The 19,515-nt window shown below is 36.6% G+C and overlaps 1 protein-coding gene across 1 annotated transcript in view; it reads left to right on the top strand.

Moving 5' to 3' along the window:
* LOC115219010 (protein mono-ADP-ribosyltransferase PARP14-like) overlaps positions 1–18,604 on the top strand; it is a 61,804-nt gene extending 43,200 nt beyond the window's left edge. The window contains exons 8-11 of the mRNA XM_029789053.2: positions 6,204–6,251; positions 14,455–14,588; positions 14,978–15,155; positions 18,261–18,604. Of these exons, the coding sequence (XP_029644913.1) occupies positions 6,204–6,251; positions 14,455–14,588; positions 14,978–15,155; positions 18,261–18,526 (626 nt within the window). The 3' untranslated portion in view covers positions 18,527–18,604. The remainder of the gene's footprint in view (positions 1–6,203; positions 6,252–14,454; positions 14,589–14,977; positions 15,156–18,260) is intronic.
* The last annotated feature ends 911 nt before the right edge of the window (positions 18,605–19,515 follow it).

Genomic DNA, 19,515 nt, shown 5'->3' on the forward strand with positions numbered 1-19,515 from the left:
GGTCTATTTTGATTTTTGGGAGGTATGTGTTTTTCAGTTCTTTGATTATTCTATTTTTTATGGTATCATAATCATTAGGCTCCCCTTCATTGTTTCCAGGTTTTAGATTTGTGTCGCTTTTTTTCTCATTCGTATGTTTGTCTGTTGTGTTTTGGTTTGCTGCTTTTCTTACATTATTATTCATCCTTACAGTCTGGGTTTGTTGTTTTTTGTTTACTTCGTTTTTGTTGGAAATGTTACGTCTGTCTTCGTGTTTTACTATCTCAGTGTTTATATTATTTGGTATTGTTGTCTGTTTACTATCTACATTTTCCTGATGTATTTTTTCTTATAAATGTTCTATTTCTATTTCTGATATTTTTTTGCATTGAGAATATATCTTCGTATGTTAGCTAGTTTATTAGGGTTCATTGCTGTATCCAAGTCTTTGTTTAGGTTATTTTTCTTCCATATTTTATATGTATATGTTGTTGTGTTTTTGTGCTTTGGGTAGAGCACTGCTGTAAAGTAAGCATGTAGGATTGAAATGTATTCCTCACGTGTATATTTATGGTCATCATTTTCGTAGGGTACCGGTCCGTTCATTTCTATTGTCAAATTGTTTTGCCTGTGTAGTTTTTCGTACTTTTTGTGTAACAAGTTTAAAGTACGCACTTCCCGATTGTTATTCTTGGGTTGAATAATACCATTATTATTTAATTTATTTGTAATTTTTTTGTACATGGTGTCTGGGGCCAGAGATGATCTGTTGTTGATGGATCGTGATGTATCAAGCATGTTTACATGGTTGGAGATGATATCAAGTTAAAATACATAATTTCGTTTGGAAAATAGCAATATATTTCAATGAGTATTATTTACTTGGATATAGTCCAATCCTTTGTCAGTTAGTTTTTGGCTCCATGCAATGTCTTTATTTCCGATGTTTGTGGATAGATTTCGGAGCACTGTTTTATCGCTCTCACATGTTAAACGTCCCCCGGTGTTCTCTTATTATTATTATTATTATTACTATAATTATTATCATTATTATTATTATTATTATTATTATTATTATTATTATTATATAAAGGATTGAGGTAACTCCTCCTGAAGATAGAGGGTCAAAATTAAAAGATGAATGCCATTGTTATCTAGTGAACGATATTTCAACATCTTGTGTGTCTTCAACAGGTTCAAAAAATAATTTTGTCAATCTGCTTCATTTTGGTTAAGATAGAGAGTCAAAATAATTAAAAGAAGACACTCTTTTAATTTTGACTCTATTATTATTATTATTAATTTTATTATTTTTATTATTATTATTATTAATTTTATTATTATTATTATTAATTTTATTATTATCATTTTTATTATTATTATTATTATTATTATTATTATTATTATTATCATTATTATATTATTATTATTATTGAGTGAGAGAGCAGTTCATGCCATCAAAGTGACACTGGGGTAAAATATACGAAGCCCAATATACCCATCATGACTACCCGTCTGATAAAGGTACACCAGGCACATGCATCACAACCATATGTGCGCGACATGGTGATCTCATATCAAGATAAACAGCACATGACCTTGCAGGTGGGGCCCAATTAGAATTTTCTTCAGGTTGAGTAGCCCATCCCACTCAAAAGGTCCCTGAGTAAGGGTTGTTTAAGGATGTTGAAAGAACCACCCATGTTTCCAGAGGTGAATTATTCAAACCCCAAAGAATCCTTCTCAACACATGGCTATGATGCTCCCCCACTACTTCTGCTCGTGATCAGAGATGCACATATCGTCAGCCACTAAGGGACATGCTCAACTGGTTAAGGTCAAACAACTGACAAGCAAATCTGTGGTATTGAGCAGAATATTTGCTGTAGCCCATCTTTTATACCATATTATTATTATTATTATTATCATTATTATTATTATTATTATTATTATTATTATTATTATTATTATTATTATTCAGTAGTTTTATTTTTATAGCGTGCTTTCACTTCACTACCGAGCACAGCTCTGTGTGCCTTGGGTATTATTATTATTATTATTATCATTATTATTATCATCATTTTTATTATTATTCATTCAAGATAGCAGAATCGTTATTATGCCATCCCGTTTGCGAGTCATTCAGGCCTTGTCTCTGGCTCTGCTAATATGTCATTAAATTTCTCAGCCAACATTTTATGTGTTCCTGTTAGGTATTTTAACCAGAAGTTGGGGATTTTGTTGTGCCTGGATACCTTCCACTGCTCTAGGGACCAGTTCCATAGGATTTTACTCCACTTTAAATGCTTTGCAATGTTTGTTTTTGAAAGTAGTGGTTTTCTGATTGCAGCCCTCATGTGAAATCCGGCTTTGTACAGCTCCCTGCAAACAGTTTTTGTGGAAACCGGGTTCTGGAGGTGGTCATTAAGCTCTGCAGTAATTCGGAGAGCTGTACTTCTGTGATCCTTTCTAATAATTCGCATAAGAGTGCAACAGTCCCTATCTGAAAGTTTTGGTTTTCTTCCGGAGCTTTGTTTTGATGAGGAGGTTTTTCCCTCTTTCTCAAAGGCTGTCATTACTTTCGAGACAGTACTTATTGACACACCAAATATTTTGGCTGTTTTCATTATGCTAGTGCCTGCCATACAAGCACCAACAATTTGACCACTTTGTAAGTTCGATAGATCTGTCATTTTAATGAATTTTAATTCCCTTTTCTAATGATATCTGAAAAGAAACAGCAATTTTAGCAAAACATATTAAGTAACACTAATAATAAATATAAAAAACATAAAAATAAACAAGCTTTTAATAGTTTTATAGATATTTCAAAATTTTGATGCTATGATACTAGGTGTTTCCATTACTTTGTCCAACCCCTGTATATGTCTCTCATTGAGCAAGCTATCACTGTTCCTTTCCAGTGGTTTATTAGAGATCTCACCTCTGTTTTCTGCTATGAAATTACTTTTATCAGTAAGAACTGTATTTTCATCATTTCCTCGGCTGCTATTTTCCAACACCCATCTTTTGAGAGCTTCGAGCTCTACTGTGAACCAACAATTTTTTTTTATTACTCTAGCTTAATCACATAGTCTCAGTTCCGTGAGTTGAAACAATCCTCTTTTTCTCCATTGATCATACATACGTTGTCGGTATCCCCTAAGATGAACACCATTTTCGTCTATGGCGTTGTTCAGGTAGTAAAACTCTTTAACCATAACATTGACATGTTTGTTCCATCTACGCCATGTGTGCTGGTCCTTTCCTAGGTAACAACAGGCTGGAGTCGGACCAGAATCTCTGAGCCTGCCGGGTGTAACACTGTCACCATCAAGGGCTTCAGTTTCTTTCCCACCGTTATTCCCAATATTTTTTTTTTTGTTGTCACTCATCTGAGGTGGCCATTATCAGGTTACGCAATTACCAGTGTTTTTATTGTGACACCATCACTAGATGCATCATCAATCAGAGCATAGGAGATTCCAACCACTCCCTTTTGTTATTATTATTATCACCACTGATATTATTATTTTCATGTTTTTTTTTACTAATATTTGTCATTGTTAATATTTCCTCTGACCCAACTTCAGTTTTGGCTAAATTATTATTATTATTATCATTATTACCATCATTATTATTAATTCTATTTATTATTAAAAGGTATTATTGAATGCTTTTTAGTTTCAACTTTTGTCTTGTACTTGAGATGATCATAAATATGTGAGTGTTTAAGGGAATAGTAGGAGCAAAAGAGACAGCTTGGTGAAGAGATTAAATTCTACAAGTCTGTAAATACATTCGGCAGATGGTGAAGAGATTAGCAATGGGCATTCCTGTGTCATAAAGAGACAAAAGCAGCCTCACACCTTTGGGGGCTGCAGAGGTCAAATGTGTTTACTACTACTATCGATCAATGAGAGCGCTGACCTTGGCCTTGAAAAGAACCAATTCACCTTGTTTTATTTCTAAGTAATTATATATATATAGATATAGATATAGATATAGATATAGATATAGATATACTGCTGTTCACCTCCTTGAATTTCTGAATTTTTATTTTTTTATTTTTATTTTTGTTTTATAAGTTTTGCTGTGGTTTACAGTTTTTGTAATTGTGCAGTTTGTATATATTGGCAGGTGCTTACCTTCTTGATTTTTTTGTTTTTTATCATGCATTTAATTGTGTTGTTACAGTGAAATGTATATTTACATATTTGGGTGGTCAGGGAAAAATGAAAGATCAAATTTTCACATAAAATTGCAGATATTAAAGTTTCTAAATTTTTTAGAGATATTTGTCCGTAGGTCTGAACAGAGAAAACTGTAACGTTCTTAGAATAAAGAGGATGTTTACATTTTCGAATACTCAGGAAGAAAGGAAAAGATAGGTATTCACAGAAGTTGTAGATATTAAAGATTTTAAAGCTGATCATTTGTGCCTTGGAAGACTTTAGATATGTAAGTTTCTCATTTTGAGGGAAATTTAAAATACTCATAGGAATCTGTGGATATTCCAGTCTTTAAGAGTTATTTTTCAGTTGTCCATCTGACTTGTATTAGTGTAATTCTGTGTCTTCAGTTGCTGACTGGTCAGAGAAGCAAGAACATGTCCAACCACTGTCAATGCTGGCACTCTTCAACATTATTATTATTATTATTATTATTATTATTATTATTATTATTATCATTATTATTATTATTATCATTATTATTATCATTATTATTATCATTATCATTATTATTATCATTATCATTATCATTATTATTATTATTATTATTATTATTCAGTAGTTTTATTTTCATAGCGTGCTTTGACTTCACTACCGAGCGCAGCTCTGTGTGCCTTGGGTATGTGCTGTGATTTGTTGTGATGCTCTGATGGTTATTGTATGGAAAGTGTTCTGCGTAGGATGTGTGCAGTGCCTAGTAGTGCAATTTTCTGTATGTTATATGTGTTTGTAAGTCCTGGTGTTTTTGTTATGTATTTGTCTGAATATTTTTATTATTATTATTATTATTATTATTATTATTATTATTATTATCATTATTATTATTATCATTATTATTATCATTATCATTATTATCATTATCATTATTATTATTATTATTATTATTATTATTATTATTATTATTGATTCTCATCAATGCTCAGAGTTTCCCCGAGAACATCATCACACTTCCCTGATATTAATCCTCTGTAGATTTCTAAAGCAGAACATCCACTGACCCCCATTACCCAACTGGTAGAAGGCTGTGAGCTCCTGAAGACATTCTAAGTGCCTGGTGCCCAGTCTCGGTTTTTTCTTCACCCATGACTGCAGCTCCATCAGGGAGAAGAGCTGTGGGTAATTTCCAGATGTCCTTGCCTTGGCAGTGCTATGGGGGAATGCTGGTTCGAGACAAGCTCTACAGGCATGGATGTGCTGTCAGACGGGCTTGTCCGAGGTGCATGCAGAGTGACGAAACCATTTTGCATGCTCTTGTTTAGTGTCCAGGCATTGCTGACTTGTGGAGTTATGTTGAACAGCTGCTGTAACATGTGGGACGGATCCATCTGTCAGCCGAGTCTGTAGTGATGATTGCACTACCGTCCTCCTTCAATCAAGCAGGCAAGGCAGTTTTCCTTTGCCTGGTGGCTATGGCAAAAGAGGTTGTTTGGTGGACAAGGCTGAAAGGCCTGAGGACAGATCCATTCCTCTTTGGCAGAGCTCTCATTGACTTCCTCAAGTTTCACTTGAAAAGGAAATTGAGAGTGAAGAGAGAAGGGCTGTCCTCGAGTGAGTTTATTGAAAGGTGGGTGAAAGTTGCAAAAATTGCAACAGTGGATGGTACCTCTCTAAGTGTAGACCTGCGAGTCGGAGAGAAGGAATTGGAGAAGGGATTTGCTCATAGGGATTCAGGGAAATGTCAGGCAGTGGAGTTCCTCAATTATTCCTAGAGGCATTCCTGTATCAGGTGGGCCACATCTTTTATCATCCTCCCTCCCACATTTTGTTTGTACCTCTGTATGCTATGCATGTGTGTCCTCTTTCCCAGTGTATACCGTGTAAACCTCTTTCTTTTTATTCATTTACCATTTCATTATTACATGTAAACCCCCCACACTTTATGTCTGTCTTTGTATTGTCTCCCTCAACTTTTGCCCTTGTGGGAAAATAAATGAAATCATCAACATCATCATCATCATTATTATGTTCTATCTTTCCTTTCTTTTATATAAGGTGTGCACAGGCTTTGGAGAAAATTCTGGCCTTTTGAAAAGAACAAAGGTAAGGTACCATGCAACTGTAAAACTGATATTATATCATTATTATTATTATTATTATTATTATTATTCCTTCGTAATACAGTGTAGGTAAAAATGCACTGGAGTCTTTAGTCATCTGTCAAGTCACAACAAGGACCTCAGACGGATAATACTTTCCTTAAGATGTGCGCTGTGCCCAAATAGGCTGCTTTTTGTAAGATATCAATCTTGCAAGGGATTTCCAGTTGCCTTAAGAAGTTTTGAAGTTTCAATGGGATTGAACCCAGCATTCTGATCACCACTGGTATCACTTTAACATTACCCTCATGCATTCCATACAGTCTTGCCATTTCCACTTTCAATTCAGAGTACTTGGGGATATTTCCAGCCTCTTTACTCACAACATTCATGTCATTTGGTATGGTTACATCAATGATCTGACAGTATTCGTCTCACTTTCTCAATATGACAAAATCCGGCTGACGGTGTTCAATTACACGATCCGTCTGAAAATCATAGTCCCAGAGTATCATTACTTTTCCATCATCCTGTATAACTTTCTTGGTACATGCTCATACCAGTTCTCTCTTACTTCATATTCATATTTACTGGGCCTCGAAACTGGTTTTATAAAACCGGTTTTATATTATGATCAGTAAAACCGAAACGGATTTGCCAAAACCAATTTTAATGCTTGCTGTTTCTGGGTTTTTTTTCGCAAAACATTTCTCCATTTTTTTGTTTTGAAGAAATATCGTTGAAACTGAACTAACTGAACTGTTGTCAGTCACCTTTAGCTGAGAGTGCTGTCTGATTCATTGAAACATATCGCAACATATCAATTCTCACCTTCTCTCCCCTTGAACCTTAGATCAGCACCTTGTCATTTTCTTCGCTAACCCCTGGCCGACTCTTTGAATTTGGAGGTGTAAGAATTAGCACTTCCTTCTCAAAGCTTGGATTCGAAATCAGACCCAAGAATCATTGGTCGTAAAATACCAATGCACAAAAAGGCGCGAAATCAGAATCTCTTTGTTCTGACAAAAAATGATGGATCGTCTCCCTTCGACCTCTGACCCGAGCAGGTCAGGCGAAGTTTAACAGGACGACCAGCGACCTACTGTACGCAATAACACTCTTGCGGTATATCTATTTTTCTGGCTATTTGAGATGTTATAAATAGAACGGAGAAATAGGTATCTAGAGAGAACCCGAACCAACGTTTAAGAGAACGACACGCATTTATGAGGACGACGAAAGAATAATCAGAAAGGTGACTCTGTCATGCATGATTTACACACACGCACACACACGCACCATCAAACATATTCTGCTTTAATGTGTATCCTGTATTATGCATTCCTTTAATATGTATTATTTGCAACCACTATTTAATATGCATTTTGTACAAGCGATGTGTAACATTGCTTACAAATTGATGTAGTGATAATAAATCTTTAATTTATTACAAAGCACTTATGTATTTATTAATACATCCACGCATCCACTACAGAGGTAACAGGGTTTATTCAAAGCAAGTCAAGGGGATGTTGTTAGTCTTCAGTCAGGTGATCTTACCTGTTGAGCATATGTAATAACCAGTTCCAGATTCATTTCAAGGAAGTAACACTAACTAGAATTTTTATTAATTATTTTCATTAGCCCTAGCATGATAAAAAGAAAATCAACTGTTTGGAATGTTTTCGATAGGAAAAACAAAGATGAAGCTCAATGCAATAAGTGTGATAAGATCATGAAGTCTTCTGGAGGCTCTACTACGTCTCTGATCTTGCACTTGAAGAAAATTCATCAAATCGACATAAATCAAGATGCAAACCCGCCTCCTGTGAAAATGACAACAACAATGGAACACTTTGTAACAAAGAAATCAATGGAAGAAGAGGTTTCAAAGTCAGCTGCTATGGATGGATTCTCTTTCAATTCAATCACCAAAAGCGATTTTATTCAGAGAAATCTTCATAGTCAGAGAGGCAAATATGATAAATTACAACCAGCATCTGCAAACGGAGTCAGGAATATGGTAATGAATTATTACATAATCAAGAAAGAAGAACTTATTCATTATTTCTAAAAAGAAGCAGCATTACTCACTGACATTGGATGAATACACATCAATTCAAAATAAACGATATATGAACATAAATGTTCATGGGAAAGACAATCATTGGTCGTTGGGTCTCATTGAGATCCATGGCTCAGGAGAACAGAGTAATTTGTGAGAGGACATCTTCATGAATTTGGATTGGATTTTGATATACACATTGTTGGCTGTACAACGGATGGTGCTTCTATGATGGTGAAATTCAGAAAAGAAATAAGACCTGATCACCAACAATGTCTCACACATTGCATACATCCGTCTGTGATTGACATTCTCTATCAAAAAAATATTGAAAATATTGCCTCAACTGATGAGACCGATATAAAAAGTGAAGAGATCGCTATAACAGACGATAGTGATGATGAAGCTGACATAAGCCAACAAGACACACTTTTCAAACAGATTTGGCTCACGAAAATGCTTGTTTTCCCCAGCTAAAACCTGAATTTAATAAAGTTTTAAATAAGGTAAGAAAAATTTCAAAACTTTTCCATAAATCTCCCACAAAAAATGAAAGAGTTTGTACGAGCGAACTTTGATAACAGAGAATATAAACTTATACTGGATTGCAGAACTCAGTGGAATAGCACATTCCATATGATTGAGAAATTTTTTAAATTGAAAAGCTGCATTCCAAATGCTCTACGAGCAGAACTTTCCACAGATGCTGTAGCTGACGAAGAATGGAAATCTCTCAATTTACTATATGAAATTTTGCATTCAGTAGAAATTATTTTGAAGGCTATTTGCGCTGATGATACGGGTTTACTGAAAGCGGAATATTCTTTAGAATTTTTAGTGAATAAACTTAATATTGTCAGCAATCCTTTGGCTCTAAATCTTCGTGAAAGACTTATGCATAGATATAATAAGAGAAGAAATGTCGAAACCTTGACTCTCTTGAGGTATTTACACAACCCTAGGAAATTTAAAGGTGAGTCAATTTCTGGACCTTTTCTTTTTTTAACGAAACAACATTTAAGGAAGTATGCTGAACAAACATATAGGAGATTATTTCCTGAACATGATGCAGAGAACACAACAGAATTATACAAAGAAAATGAAATAGGAGGGAACCTAAAATTAAGTGTTATTGTTGTCCCATCTACTTACGAAGGTAATGAACTCATGCGTGAATACAGAAGTGCAATGAAGAAAATGAATGAAGACCCCCCCAAGATAGTATCAGATGGATTTGGAATCTCTAAAGAATTTGAATATTTTGAAGCAACTTCGAACAGAAGTGAAAAGCTCGAGAAACTTAGAAGAACATTGCTTACAACTAAAGCAACAAGTGCCCAGTCAGAAAGAGCTTTTTCAATTACTGGATTTTTCAACACAAAAATTAGGACAAGTTTATCAGGTAAAACACTGAATGCATTGTGTTTTTTAAAAGATTATTTTCGAAGGAAAGTGAATCATCAAGCAAGTGAAGAAACTTGATTGATTCTCAAGAATAAAACGACTTGGAAAAACGTTGCATTCCTGATTAAATAAATATAGCACCATTATTTTTTGTTATTGTTTGTACATAAATCAGCTGACTTCTCATTCCATCGTTATTACCTCTGTGAGGCTCAAAGTCTTGAGACTGACCCTCACTAATTCATCCCATATTTTCCCGAGTCTCCCTCTTCCACAGATTCCAACAATTTTAAGCAATTGACACTTCTTTATACAGTTGTCTTTGTACATATATTTCAATGGTATTTGCAAAAGAAATACTTGGCTAAGACTAAAGAATTATACTTTGCATTTGTTGATCTAGAGGAAGCTTTCTTTTGAGTACTCTGTTGTGTGGCAAGGTGGGATCTGAGGAGGCTAGGGATAGACTTGTGACAGCTGTACAGGCCACCATGTAGATGGGCTTTGTTAGCAAGGTGACAGTTAACCATGAGTACAGCAAAGAAAATGGTGTACATTTTAAGTGTTAATGAAGGCTCAGTCCCCTACATTTCATTATTATCTTCCACGTCATAAGAGAGGGATTCAAGACTGGCAGCCCCCTCAGAACTACTATATGCTGACAATCTTGCCCTCAAACAGATTTTATACCAAAGCTAGAAAAGAAATTCCAGGTGAGGAGGCAAAAGCTGAAATTTTAGGGCCTTATGGTTAACTTAGCATAGACTAAGGCTTTAGTAAGCAAGAAAACAGACAGTACACTACTCTCTTCAGGTAAGTGGCCCTGCTCGATGTGTAAGAAATGTGCAAGCACAAGTTCCATATGGTGTACCCAGTGCCAGCTATGGACACACAAGGGGTACAATGGAATAATAGGAAGGGTATCAGAGAAAGTAGTGTTCGTGTGTGGAAGAGGCACAGGGGCCATAAAATCTTCCAGATAATGTGGAAATCGGTTTTTTCCAAATGCTTTGGAAGCTCTAGAGGTAGTCAATAGTTTCTTCTCAAGTGCAGCATATTTCCAAAAGTCTCAGTCGCTAGTCATTTCCTTGGCGAGGCCTAAAGTTCGAAGGTCATGCTTCACAACTTCATCCCAGGCCTTCTTGGGTCTACCTCTTCCACAGGTTCCCTCAACCACTAGGGTGTGGCACATTTTCACACAGCTATCCTCATCCATTTTCGCCACATGACCATACCAGCGCAATCGTCTCTCTTGCACACCACATCTGATGTTTCTTAGGTCCAACTTTTCTCACAACGTACTTACACTCTGTCTAGTATGAACACTGACATTATACATCCATCGGAGCATACTGGCTTCATTCCTTGTGAGCTTATGCAAGTCGAACAGCAATTCTACATGGTAGCAAGACATGGCCCTCAATGTGGAGGACATGTGAAGATTAGAGAGAAATGAGGCTAGCATTCACCTTTGAATGTGCAGTGAAAGTAGGCATAATAGGAATTAGATGCAGCGTATAAGAGAGAAGAGCACACTCCAATTGTCTGTTTTGGCATGGTTTCTATGGTTTGATACCCTTCCTAATGCCCACCACTTTACAGAGTGCACTCGGTGGTTTTTATGTGGCACCAACACTGGTGCTTTATACATGGTAACAATAGAGGTGCTTTATGCATGGTACCAGTAGAGGTGCTTTATACATAGTATGAGTAGAGGTGCTTTATACATGGTACCAGTAGAGGTGCTTTATACATGGTACCAGTAGAGGTGCTTTATACATAGTACGAGTAGAGGTGTTTATACATGGTACCAGTAGATGTGCTTTGTACATGGTACTAACACCGGTGCTTTATAAATGGGATGAGTAGAGGTGCTTTATACATGGTACCAATAGAGGTGTTTTATACATGGTACCAATAGAGGTGCTTTATACATGGTACCACTAGAGGTGCTTTATACATGGTACCAGTAGAGGTACTTTATACATGGTACTAACACTGGTGCTTTATAAATGGGATGAGTAGAGGTGCTTTATACATGGTACCAATAGAGGAGCTTTATACATGGTACCAGTAGAGGTGCTTTATACATGGTACCAATAGAGGTGCTTTATACATGGTACCAATAGAGGTGCTTTATACATGGTACCAGTAGAGATGCTTTATACATGGTACCAGTAGAGGTGTTTATACATGTTACCAGTAGATGTGCTTTGTACATGGTACCAGTAGAGGTACTTTATACATGGTACTAACACTGGTGCTTTATAAATGGGATGTGTAGAGGTGCTTTATACATGGTACCAATAGAGGAGCTTTATACATGGTACCAGTAGAGGTGTTTTATACATGGTACCAATAGAGGTGCTTTATACATGGTACCACTAGAGGTGCTTTATACATGGTACCAATAGAGGTGCTTTATACATGGTACCAGTAGAGGTACTTTATACATGGTACTGGCACACATGCTTTTCACGTGACAGCTGCACAAGTGCTTTGACATTGTATGAACATGTATGTCATGATCATCATCTTTTAACTTCCTCCTTCCATGCTGTCATGGGTTGCATGGTTTGACAGGACCTGGCCAGGTAGGTGCCTGCAGCAGACTTTTGTGTCTGTTTTGGCACAGTTCTACAACTGGATGCCCTTCTTAACACACCCACCCAGTAGATTGGACTGAGTGCTTTTTACGTGGCACTTGCTCAGGTCAGGTCAGTTTTTGTAAGCTTTTTACAACTGGATGTCCTTTCCAAATGCCAACCACTTTACAGAGTGCACTGGGTACTTTGAAGTGGCACCTGCACTGTCAGGGTCACCAAGTAAATTGCAAGACAAAGACCCTTTGAGAGGGGGAGAGAGCATTAGGTTCGAGTGTGATGGAGAAACAGGAGCAGAAACCCATATCCTGTTGTAGGGGGAGGTTCATGATTTACCAGGGAGGTAGAGAGAGAGAGAGTGATCAAGAATGAAGACAGTAACATGTGTACCGCTGTAGAGGAGACACATGGCTGTCCAGCCTTAGGGAAGATCAAAAGGAAAAGAGAGTGGGAGAGAGCAAGAGGGTAAGTGAGAGTAGGAGAGGGGTGGTAGCAAAGTGCCAGGGCTTACTCACAAGGAGCAGGGATCAGAATATGAATTGGATTGTAAAGGGAGAGAGTGATAGGGGGTGGTAAGTGCCAGGGTAGAACCTCAAGGTATGGAGGTCATAATATAAGTGGCAGGGTATTGGCAAAGAAGCATAAGGGCCAAGAGTAGTGCAGTGGCTGGTGAAAACCTGGGTATATAGAAGGGGTGGGGTACCATGGGATAGCAATGAGTCAGTGAGTAGGGCCATGAGGAAGGGATTGAGGAGTGAGAGATAAGCCTAATGCATGAAGTGGAAATGGGAGAAAGTGATGTACTTTTGTTTGTTGGGGTAGGATGTGTGGAAAGATTTATTGTTGCATGTGGAACACACAGAGCTTCTAGAACACAGATACACTGAAATGGGTAGGTCTTCTCAAAAGCCTCATATTGCCCAGACATCTTGATCCATTGTCATTTCCTCCATGAGGCTTAAAAACCTGAGATCAGTCTCCACCACTTCATCCCATGTCTTCCAGGGTTTCCCCTTTTCCACAGATGCCATCCACGTTCAGTGACTGGCACTTCTCTATATGGCTATCCTCATTCATATGCATCACATGTCTTCTCTCTTGCATGCTACATTTGATTCCTCTTGTGCCCAACTTTTCTCTCAATACATTTGCCCTTTGTCATAATATACAACCAACAAAGTTTATTATCTGACATATTATACACTTTGCACGTATCAAAATAAATGGAAACTTGAATGAGGTGATCATTGCTAAACTGTGTGGTGTATAATGGTGCTCATCTGGAGTTGAATTGGAAAGAGAAGGTTCTTTTTTATTTTGAATCTATGGATGTGTGTGGTGAATTTTTAGTGGCTTGGTTGAAAAGAAGAAAGGGTAAAAGAAATAGAAAAAGACAAGGAGAAAGGCAGAAAAATGAAAAGATAGGAAGAAAGAAGGAAAAAGAGAATGAAAGCTTTCCTTGTTTCTTTCTGTATAACAATTATCCAAACTTCTGATTACCTCTTTTTTCTAAATACATAAACCTGTACATCACTTCAAATAAATATATGCAAATATTTAGGGAAAGTTTACGAAAAAAACAAAAGACGAAGACAAGTGGTGTATAACACAAACAGATGTATTAGTATAACGGTCAGGAATTGAAAAAGTCTTTTACGTTTCAAGCCTACGCTCTTCTACAGAAAGGGACACAGAAAGAAACAAGGAGAGAAAAAAATGTGTGTAGGGGCTAACGATGATGTCATCATCATCATCATCATCATCATAATCTTTTAACGTCTGTTTTCCATGCCAGCAATGGGTTGGATGGTTTGATGTCGGTGCAAGGACTGTATTGTGCTCTAATTTCTGCTTTGGTAGGAGTTCTTCACTACACCCACAACCCAACCCCACCTGCACTACTACTACTACTACTACTACTACTACTACCACTACTACTACTACTACCACCACCACCACCGCCTCTACCACCATGACTACTACTACTAAACTATAGTAATCATTAGTAATTCAGTATTTCTTGTCTAAACCCAACATTTTGTCAAAATATTCCTGTTTTTTATAAACATTCAACAGAAAAAAGGTTCATATTCTTATAATTGTTCTGAAATATTTGATTTCTGTTTGAACTCTAGAATTGGTCCCTGTTACATGGTCACTAATGGGAGACAAAGAATTATTTAAAACTGTTAAAGTCACAAAAGGACCAGAATATGATGACATCCGGGCCACTTTCCGTCGGAATTTGCCTTCCTATCGTATAATCAAAGTTTGTATTTTTACTTCTGTTTATAAACAATATTTGATGGTTTATTGTTAAAACAAAATGTTAAGAGACATTTTGTTTGTATGAAAGATTTAAATCTCATTGTATGAACCTATTTTGGGATGGTTCTATGTGTTTTTGGATATTCACAAGAAATCTTTGCTCAACAAAAATACCTCGGCTTTAACTTCTTGCATTGAATTGTAAATGCAACACCATTTTGCAGCTAAACTATTATGCCTTACCAAAATTTACAGCTGAATCAAAATTGGTATCAAATAAAAAAGAAAAAAAAAAGCAGATAGGGTTGGGGTTTTTCACCACAAACATTATTTCCTTGTCAAAGAAGTGAACTGATTGTTTTTTCATAAATGTATTTTCCTTTTCTACAGATTGAGAGAATTCAAAATAAAACATTGTACCAGGGATACCAAGCATTGAAAAAAAAGTTTGAGGCAGAAAATCCAAAGATTACAAATGAAGTTGATGGCCTTTGGCATGGTACTGCTGAAGGAGCTGTTGAGGGAATAAATAAATCAGGATTCAACCGTAGCTATTGTGGTAGAAATGGTAAGTATATTAAAATCAACATCATCATCTACCCACCCTTCCTATTGTCCTGAGCTGGACAGACTGTCACTGTCCACATTGATTGCTGTTTAGAATCCTTTCTCACTCAGAGAGGACAGAGGATGTCATGTTGCTCACACATTCCATGTTTGGCATCGTTTCTACTGCCAGGTCCCCTTCCTAACGTCTTCTGCTCTAGAGTAAACCAGGTGTATCTTATTATTGTGGAACCAACACTTTTACTTGTTTTTCTTGCTGGATTGGGAGGAAGGGGCTTCCCATCCCCTTTTCAGACCCTTCTAAACTGTGGGGATTGGTTAGCATTAATGCTTCTCTTTAATCTTTGTAAATCAACAATTGCAAGAAAGGCATTAGAAGGGGTGTTGTTGATTGCTAGATTTACATATCAGGTTGCTCTTGTGCACCACTGGTACCATGTAATCCAGTACAACCTGTTGCATGGTCGGGTCGTTGGTGACTTAACACCACCGAGCATTGCTTAGTTGGGAGGGTGATTGTTGGACACCCTGCGGGACCAAAATAAGACCCGTTAAAGGGCAAAGGAACTGCTCTCGTAGTCAATGGTCATTCAAGACTGTGTGTTAAGGTAGCATGATACTCTTTAGCTTTGGTTAGCAACCTTCCTTGAGATGGTGTCTAGGTAAAAATACTTTAGGAGTAGATGGTTTACCTGTCGCCCAGTTTTGCACTCCTACCTAGCCTATTGGTTTGAAAAGAGCACCGCAACCAGATATTAGAAGGGTGTGAGTTCGATCCTCATGGCTGACTGCTGGCAAATTGTTTTGCTCTTAAAAGGATTTTATCCTTTATATATATACTAGCAGTATCGCCCGGCGTTGCTCAGGTTTGTAAGGGAAATAACTATAAAGCATTTTTAGAGAGTTATAGCCAAAAAATAGCAAAAAAATGGAAAAAAATGATGGTAAATTTTTTTTGAGAATAAAAAAAGGTGGAGTTGCGTCGCCTAGACAGTTTGCAGTTTGTGTTTCTGATTCTCGATCCCATGTCGAATTTATCGATTTTTTTCAGAAGTGGGGGAACTTTTCAAAATTTTCGCTGCGTTAGTTTTGAATTATGACATTGGGCTATGTGTGTGTCAAGTTTCATCAGAATCAGTTGAAAGCCGTGGTCAGGGTGAGGGTACGAGAAAACAGACACACAGAAACAAGCAAACAGACACACAGAAACACGCACAGCCAAACTGCCGATTATATAGAGAGAGATATATAACGGGAAGGTTTACGAAAATAAACAAAAGACGAAGGCAGGTGGAGTACAAACAAACAAATGTATTAGTATAGCGCTCAGGAATAGAAATAGAACAAGTCTTTTACGTTTTGAGCCTACGCTCTTCGACAGAAAGATACACAGAAAATTAAAGACAAGGAGAGAAAAAAATGTGTGTAGGAGCTAACGATCTATCATATATATATATATATATATATATATACATACTGTTCAGTATTTATGCGTTGAATAAAAAAATCTTTCAACTTGTTCTACAATACATTTTAACGCTTTGAAAACAAACTTCTTATATATATATATATATATATATATATATATATATATATATATATACATATGTATATATATGTGTATCTTAGAGAATGTTGGTTATGGCTGGTTCATAGGGTTGGCCAGGGTCAGTGGCTTATAACCTCTCTTCAAAATGGAAAGAGGAAAGGCCACATGGCTTGTTTTCAAATACACAGACTAAGAAGAAAGGTCAAGCACAAGGGATTGTTCTCATTAGACCACTACCTAAAATTCTTGTCAGCTTGAAGGTCCCAGGATTTCAGTAAGAATTGCCTGAAGTGTAAAACAAGATCTGAAGACATCCGTCTTGCACCCAGCAACCAATTCCTCTTATGCCTTACTTCTCTCTCAGAACAGTGGCACTCTGTTGAACCTGAGCATACTAGCCTCATTCCTCTCCAACCTTCGCATGCCCTCTACATTTAGGGCCCACATCTCATTACCATGTAGAATTGCTGTCAATATACATACATCATACAATCTTCCTTTCACTCAGAAACAGAAACCTTTTGGGGCCAACAGAGGTAAAAGCTCTCTGAACTTCCTCCGCCCTATTCTTCTTCTAGCTATCACACTCTTCTTGCATCTCCCCCATCCCTATTAATTTGGTCCCCTAGGTAGCAGAAGTTATCTACTACCTCTAATGAGCCACCAAGGCAATTGAGAAAATCAATTTCTCAAGTTTTTAAGGACCCTGTGCATCTTCCACATGAAAACTATCTTCTCTGCTAACCTTCCTATTAATCCACTGCACCTCTTGTTTGTCTATAACTTACACTGGGTGCACAGTATGGAGTTCCTGCCTACACCTTTCCTACCATAGGGCCACCTACCTGAGTTGGGGAGGATCCTGTCAGTTTTCTTGCTTGCTAGGACCTTAACCATTGCTAAGTTAGAATCCAGGTTTTGCTTCCACACCTGGAATTTCTCTTCTAGCTCTGATATGGAACCAGCTATGAGGACAAGAGGATCAGCATATAGTAGTGCCCGGAGACTGCCTGTCTTGAATTGTTCTGTTATGGCCTGGAGGACAATGATGAAAAGGAGGGGACTAAGGACTGATCCTTGATGAACCCCTCTGTGTGTGTTACAGAGTTTTAGGACTTTCAATTCTGTTTATTTTATATTTTTACTTCTAATATTAATTATATAAATATATGCATGTATATACATACACACACACACACATATAAACATATATATATATATATATATATAACTCCAAGAAAGTTAGGGGTTGTGGATCCAACCCACTAAGGGATAATACCTATCCCTTATATACTGTTGGTATAATACCCAATTATTAATACACAAGTGTTTTTAATTGCATTGCAATTAACTTACCTATTGTATTAAATGGGTGAAGATAAAGAGGTATTTTACCATTAATTTATATTGCAAATAAGAAAATGGAGGAACACAATAGTTGGTTCATCAAATTTAGGACATTAAAATGTTAACTTGTTTATTTATCAACACGACAACCATAATAACATACATACATTTTCTTATTTGCTATATATATATTTTTTCTTCTCTTCTTAGCCACAGTATTTGGTGAAGGTGTTTATTTTGCCAAAGACATCCAATATTCTGCAAATGATACCTATTCTACTCCTGACCATCACGGAACAAAGAGAATATACCAATGCAGTGTTCTTGTGGGAAAAGTGATGCGAGGACAACACGGATTAAAAGTCTTACCGGATTCATACAATTCTGCTGTTGATAATATTCAAAGACCCAGTATTTATGTTATTTTCCATGACTCTCAAGCATATCCTAAATATTTGATTACATTCTCTAATTAGTGAATATAATTGGAATTCATAAAACACATATAATGTGAACAGGAATATATTTAACAGAAGAAAGACTAAGAAAATACAGGAAATTCTCTAATTCTAGGTGCAACCCCAGGGTCTTTTGTAAGAATAAAACTATTCAATAGAATATTTTTCTATCATTCACACAGTGTTGTTGTCATTTTCTATCTTTTTTCACTTTAGAAATAATTATTGCTAAATATTAAAATACATGAAGGTGCCTGGCTCAGTGGTTAAAGCATCGGGCTCACAATCATGAGGTAATGAGTTCAATTTCCAGGCTGGGTTGTGTGTTATGTTCTTGAACAAGAAGGGGTATGTGGTGTGTTTGCCTTACAAATTTCTAGGACTTTGGTCTTTGCTACATTGACTCTAAGGCCTTTTGATTCCAAATCTAGCTTCCACACCTGAAATTTCTTTTCTAGTTCCGGTAGTGATTCTGCTATGAGGGCCAGGTTATCAGCATAGAGGAGCTCCCAGGGGCAGCCCATCATGAATTCCTCTGTTATTGCCTGGAGGACTGATGAATAAAAGGGGACGGAGGGCTGAACCTTGTTGGAACCCTGCTTTTTCTACTTCTATATGTATAAATATATATATATATATATATATATATATATATATATATATAAAAGCGCAGGAGTGGTTGTGTGTAAGTAGCTTGCTAACCAACCACATGGCCACAATCAAATAACTGAAATAAGTAAGAGAGTAAAAGAGAGAGAGAGAGAGAGAGTGTATATATATATATATATATAGTAGAATAATAAAGAGGAAGTTCTTGGTATGGTATTATATATATTTGCAAGAATGAGTAGAGATGGCTTCTTGGGGGCAGATAATTTTTACTTCAATCTTATTAATAATGTTTACAGTGAGTTACTCTGATATGAGTAACTGAAAATTGTATTGTTTTACTGGTTGCTTAAATAACAAAACATTTGTTTTTACAAGTATACATACAAAAAATATAT

The sequence above is a fragment of the Octopus sinensis genome, linkage group LG1 (genome assembly GCF_006345805.1).
Source record: "Octopus sinensis linkage group LG1, ASM634580v1, whole genome shotgun sequence".
Lineage (NCBI taxonomy): Eukaryota > Metazoa > Mollusca > Cephalopoda > Octopoda > Octopodidae > Octopus > Octopus sinensis.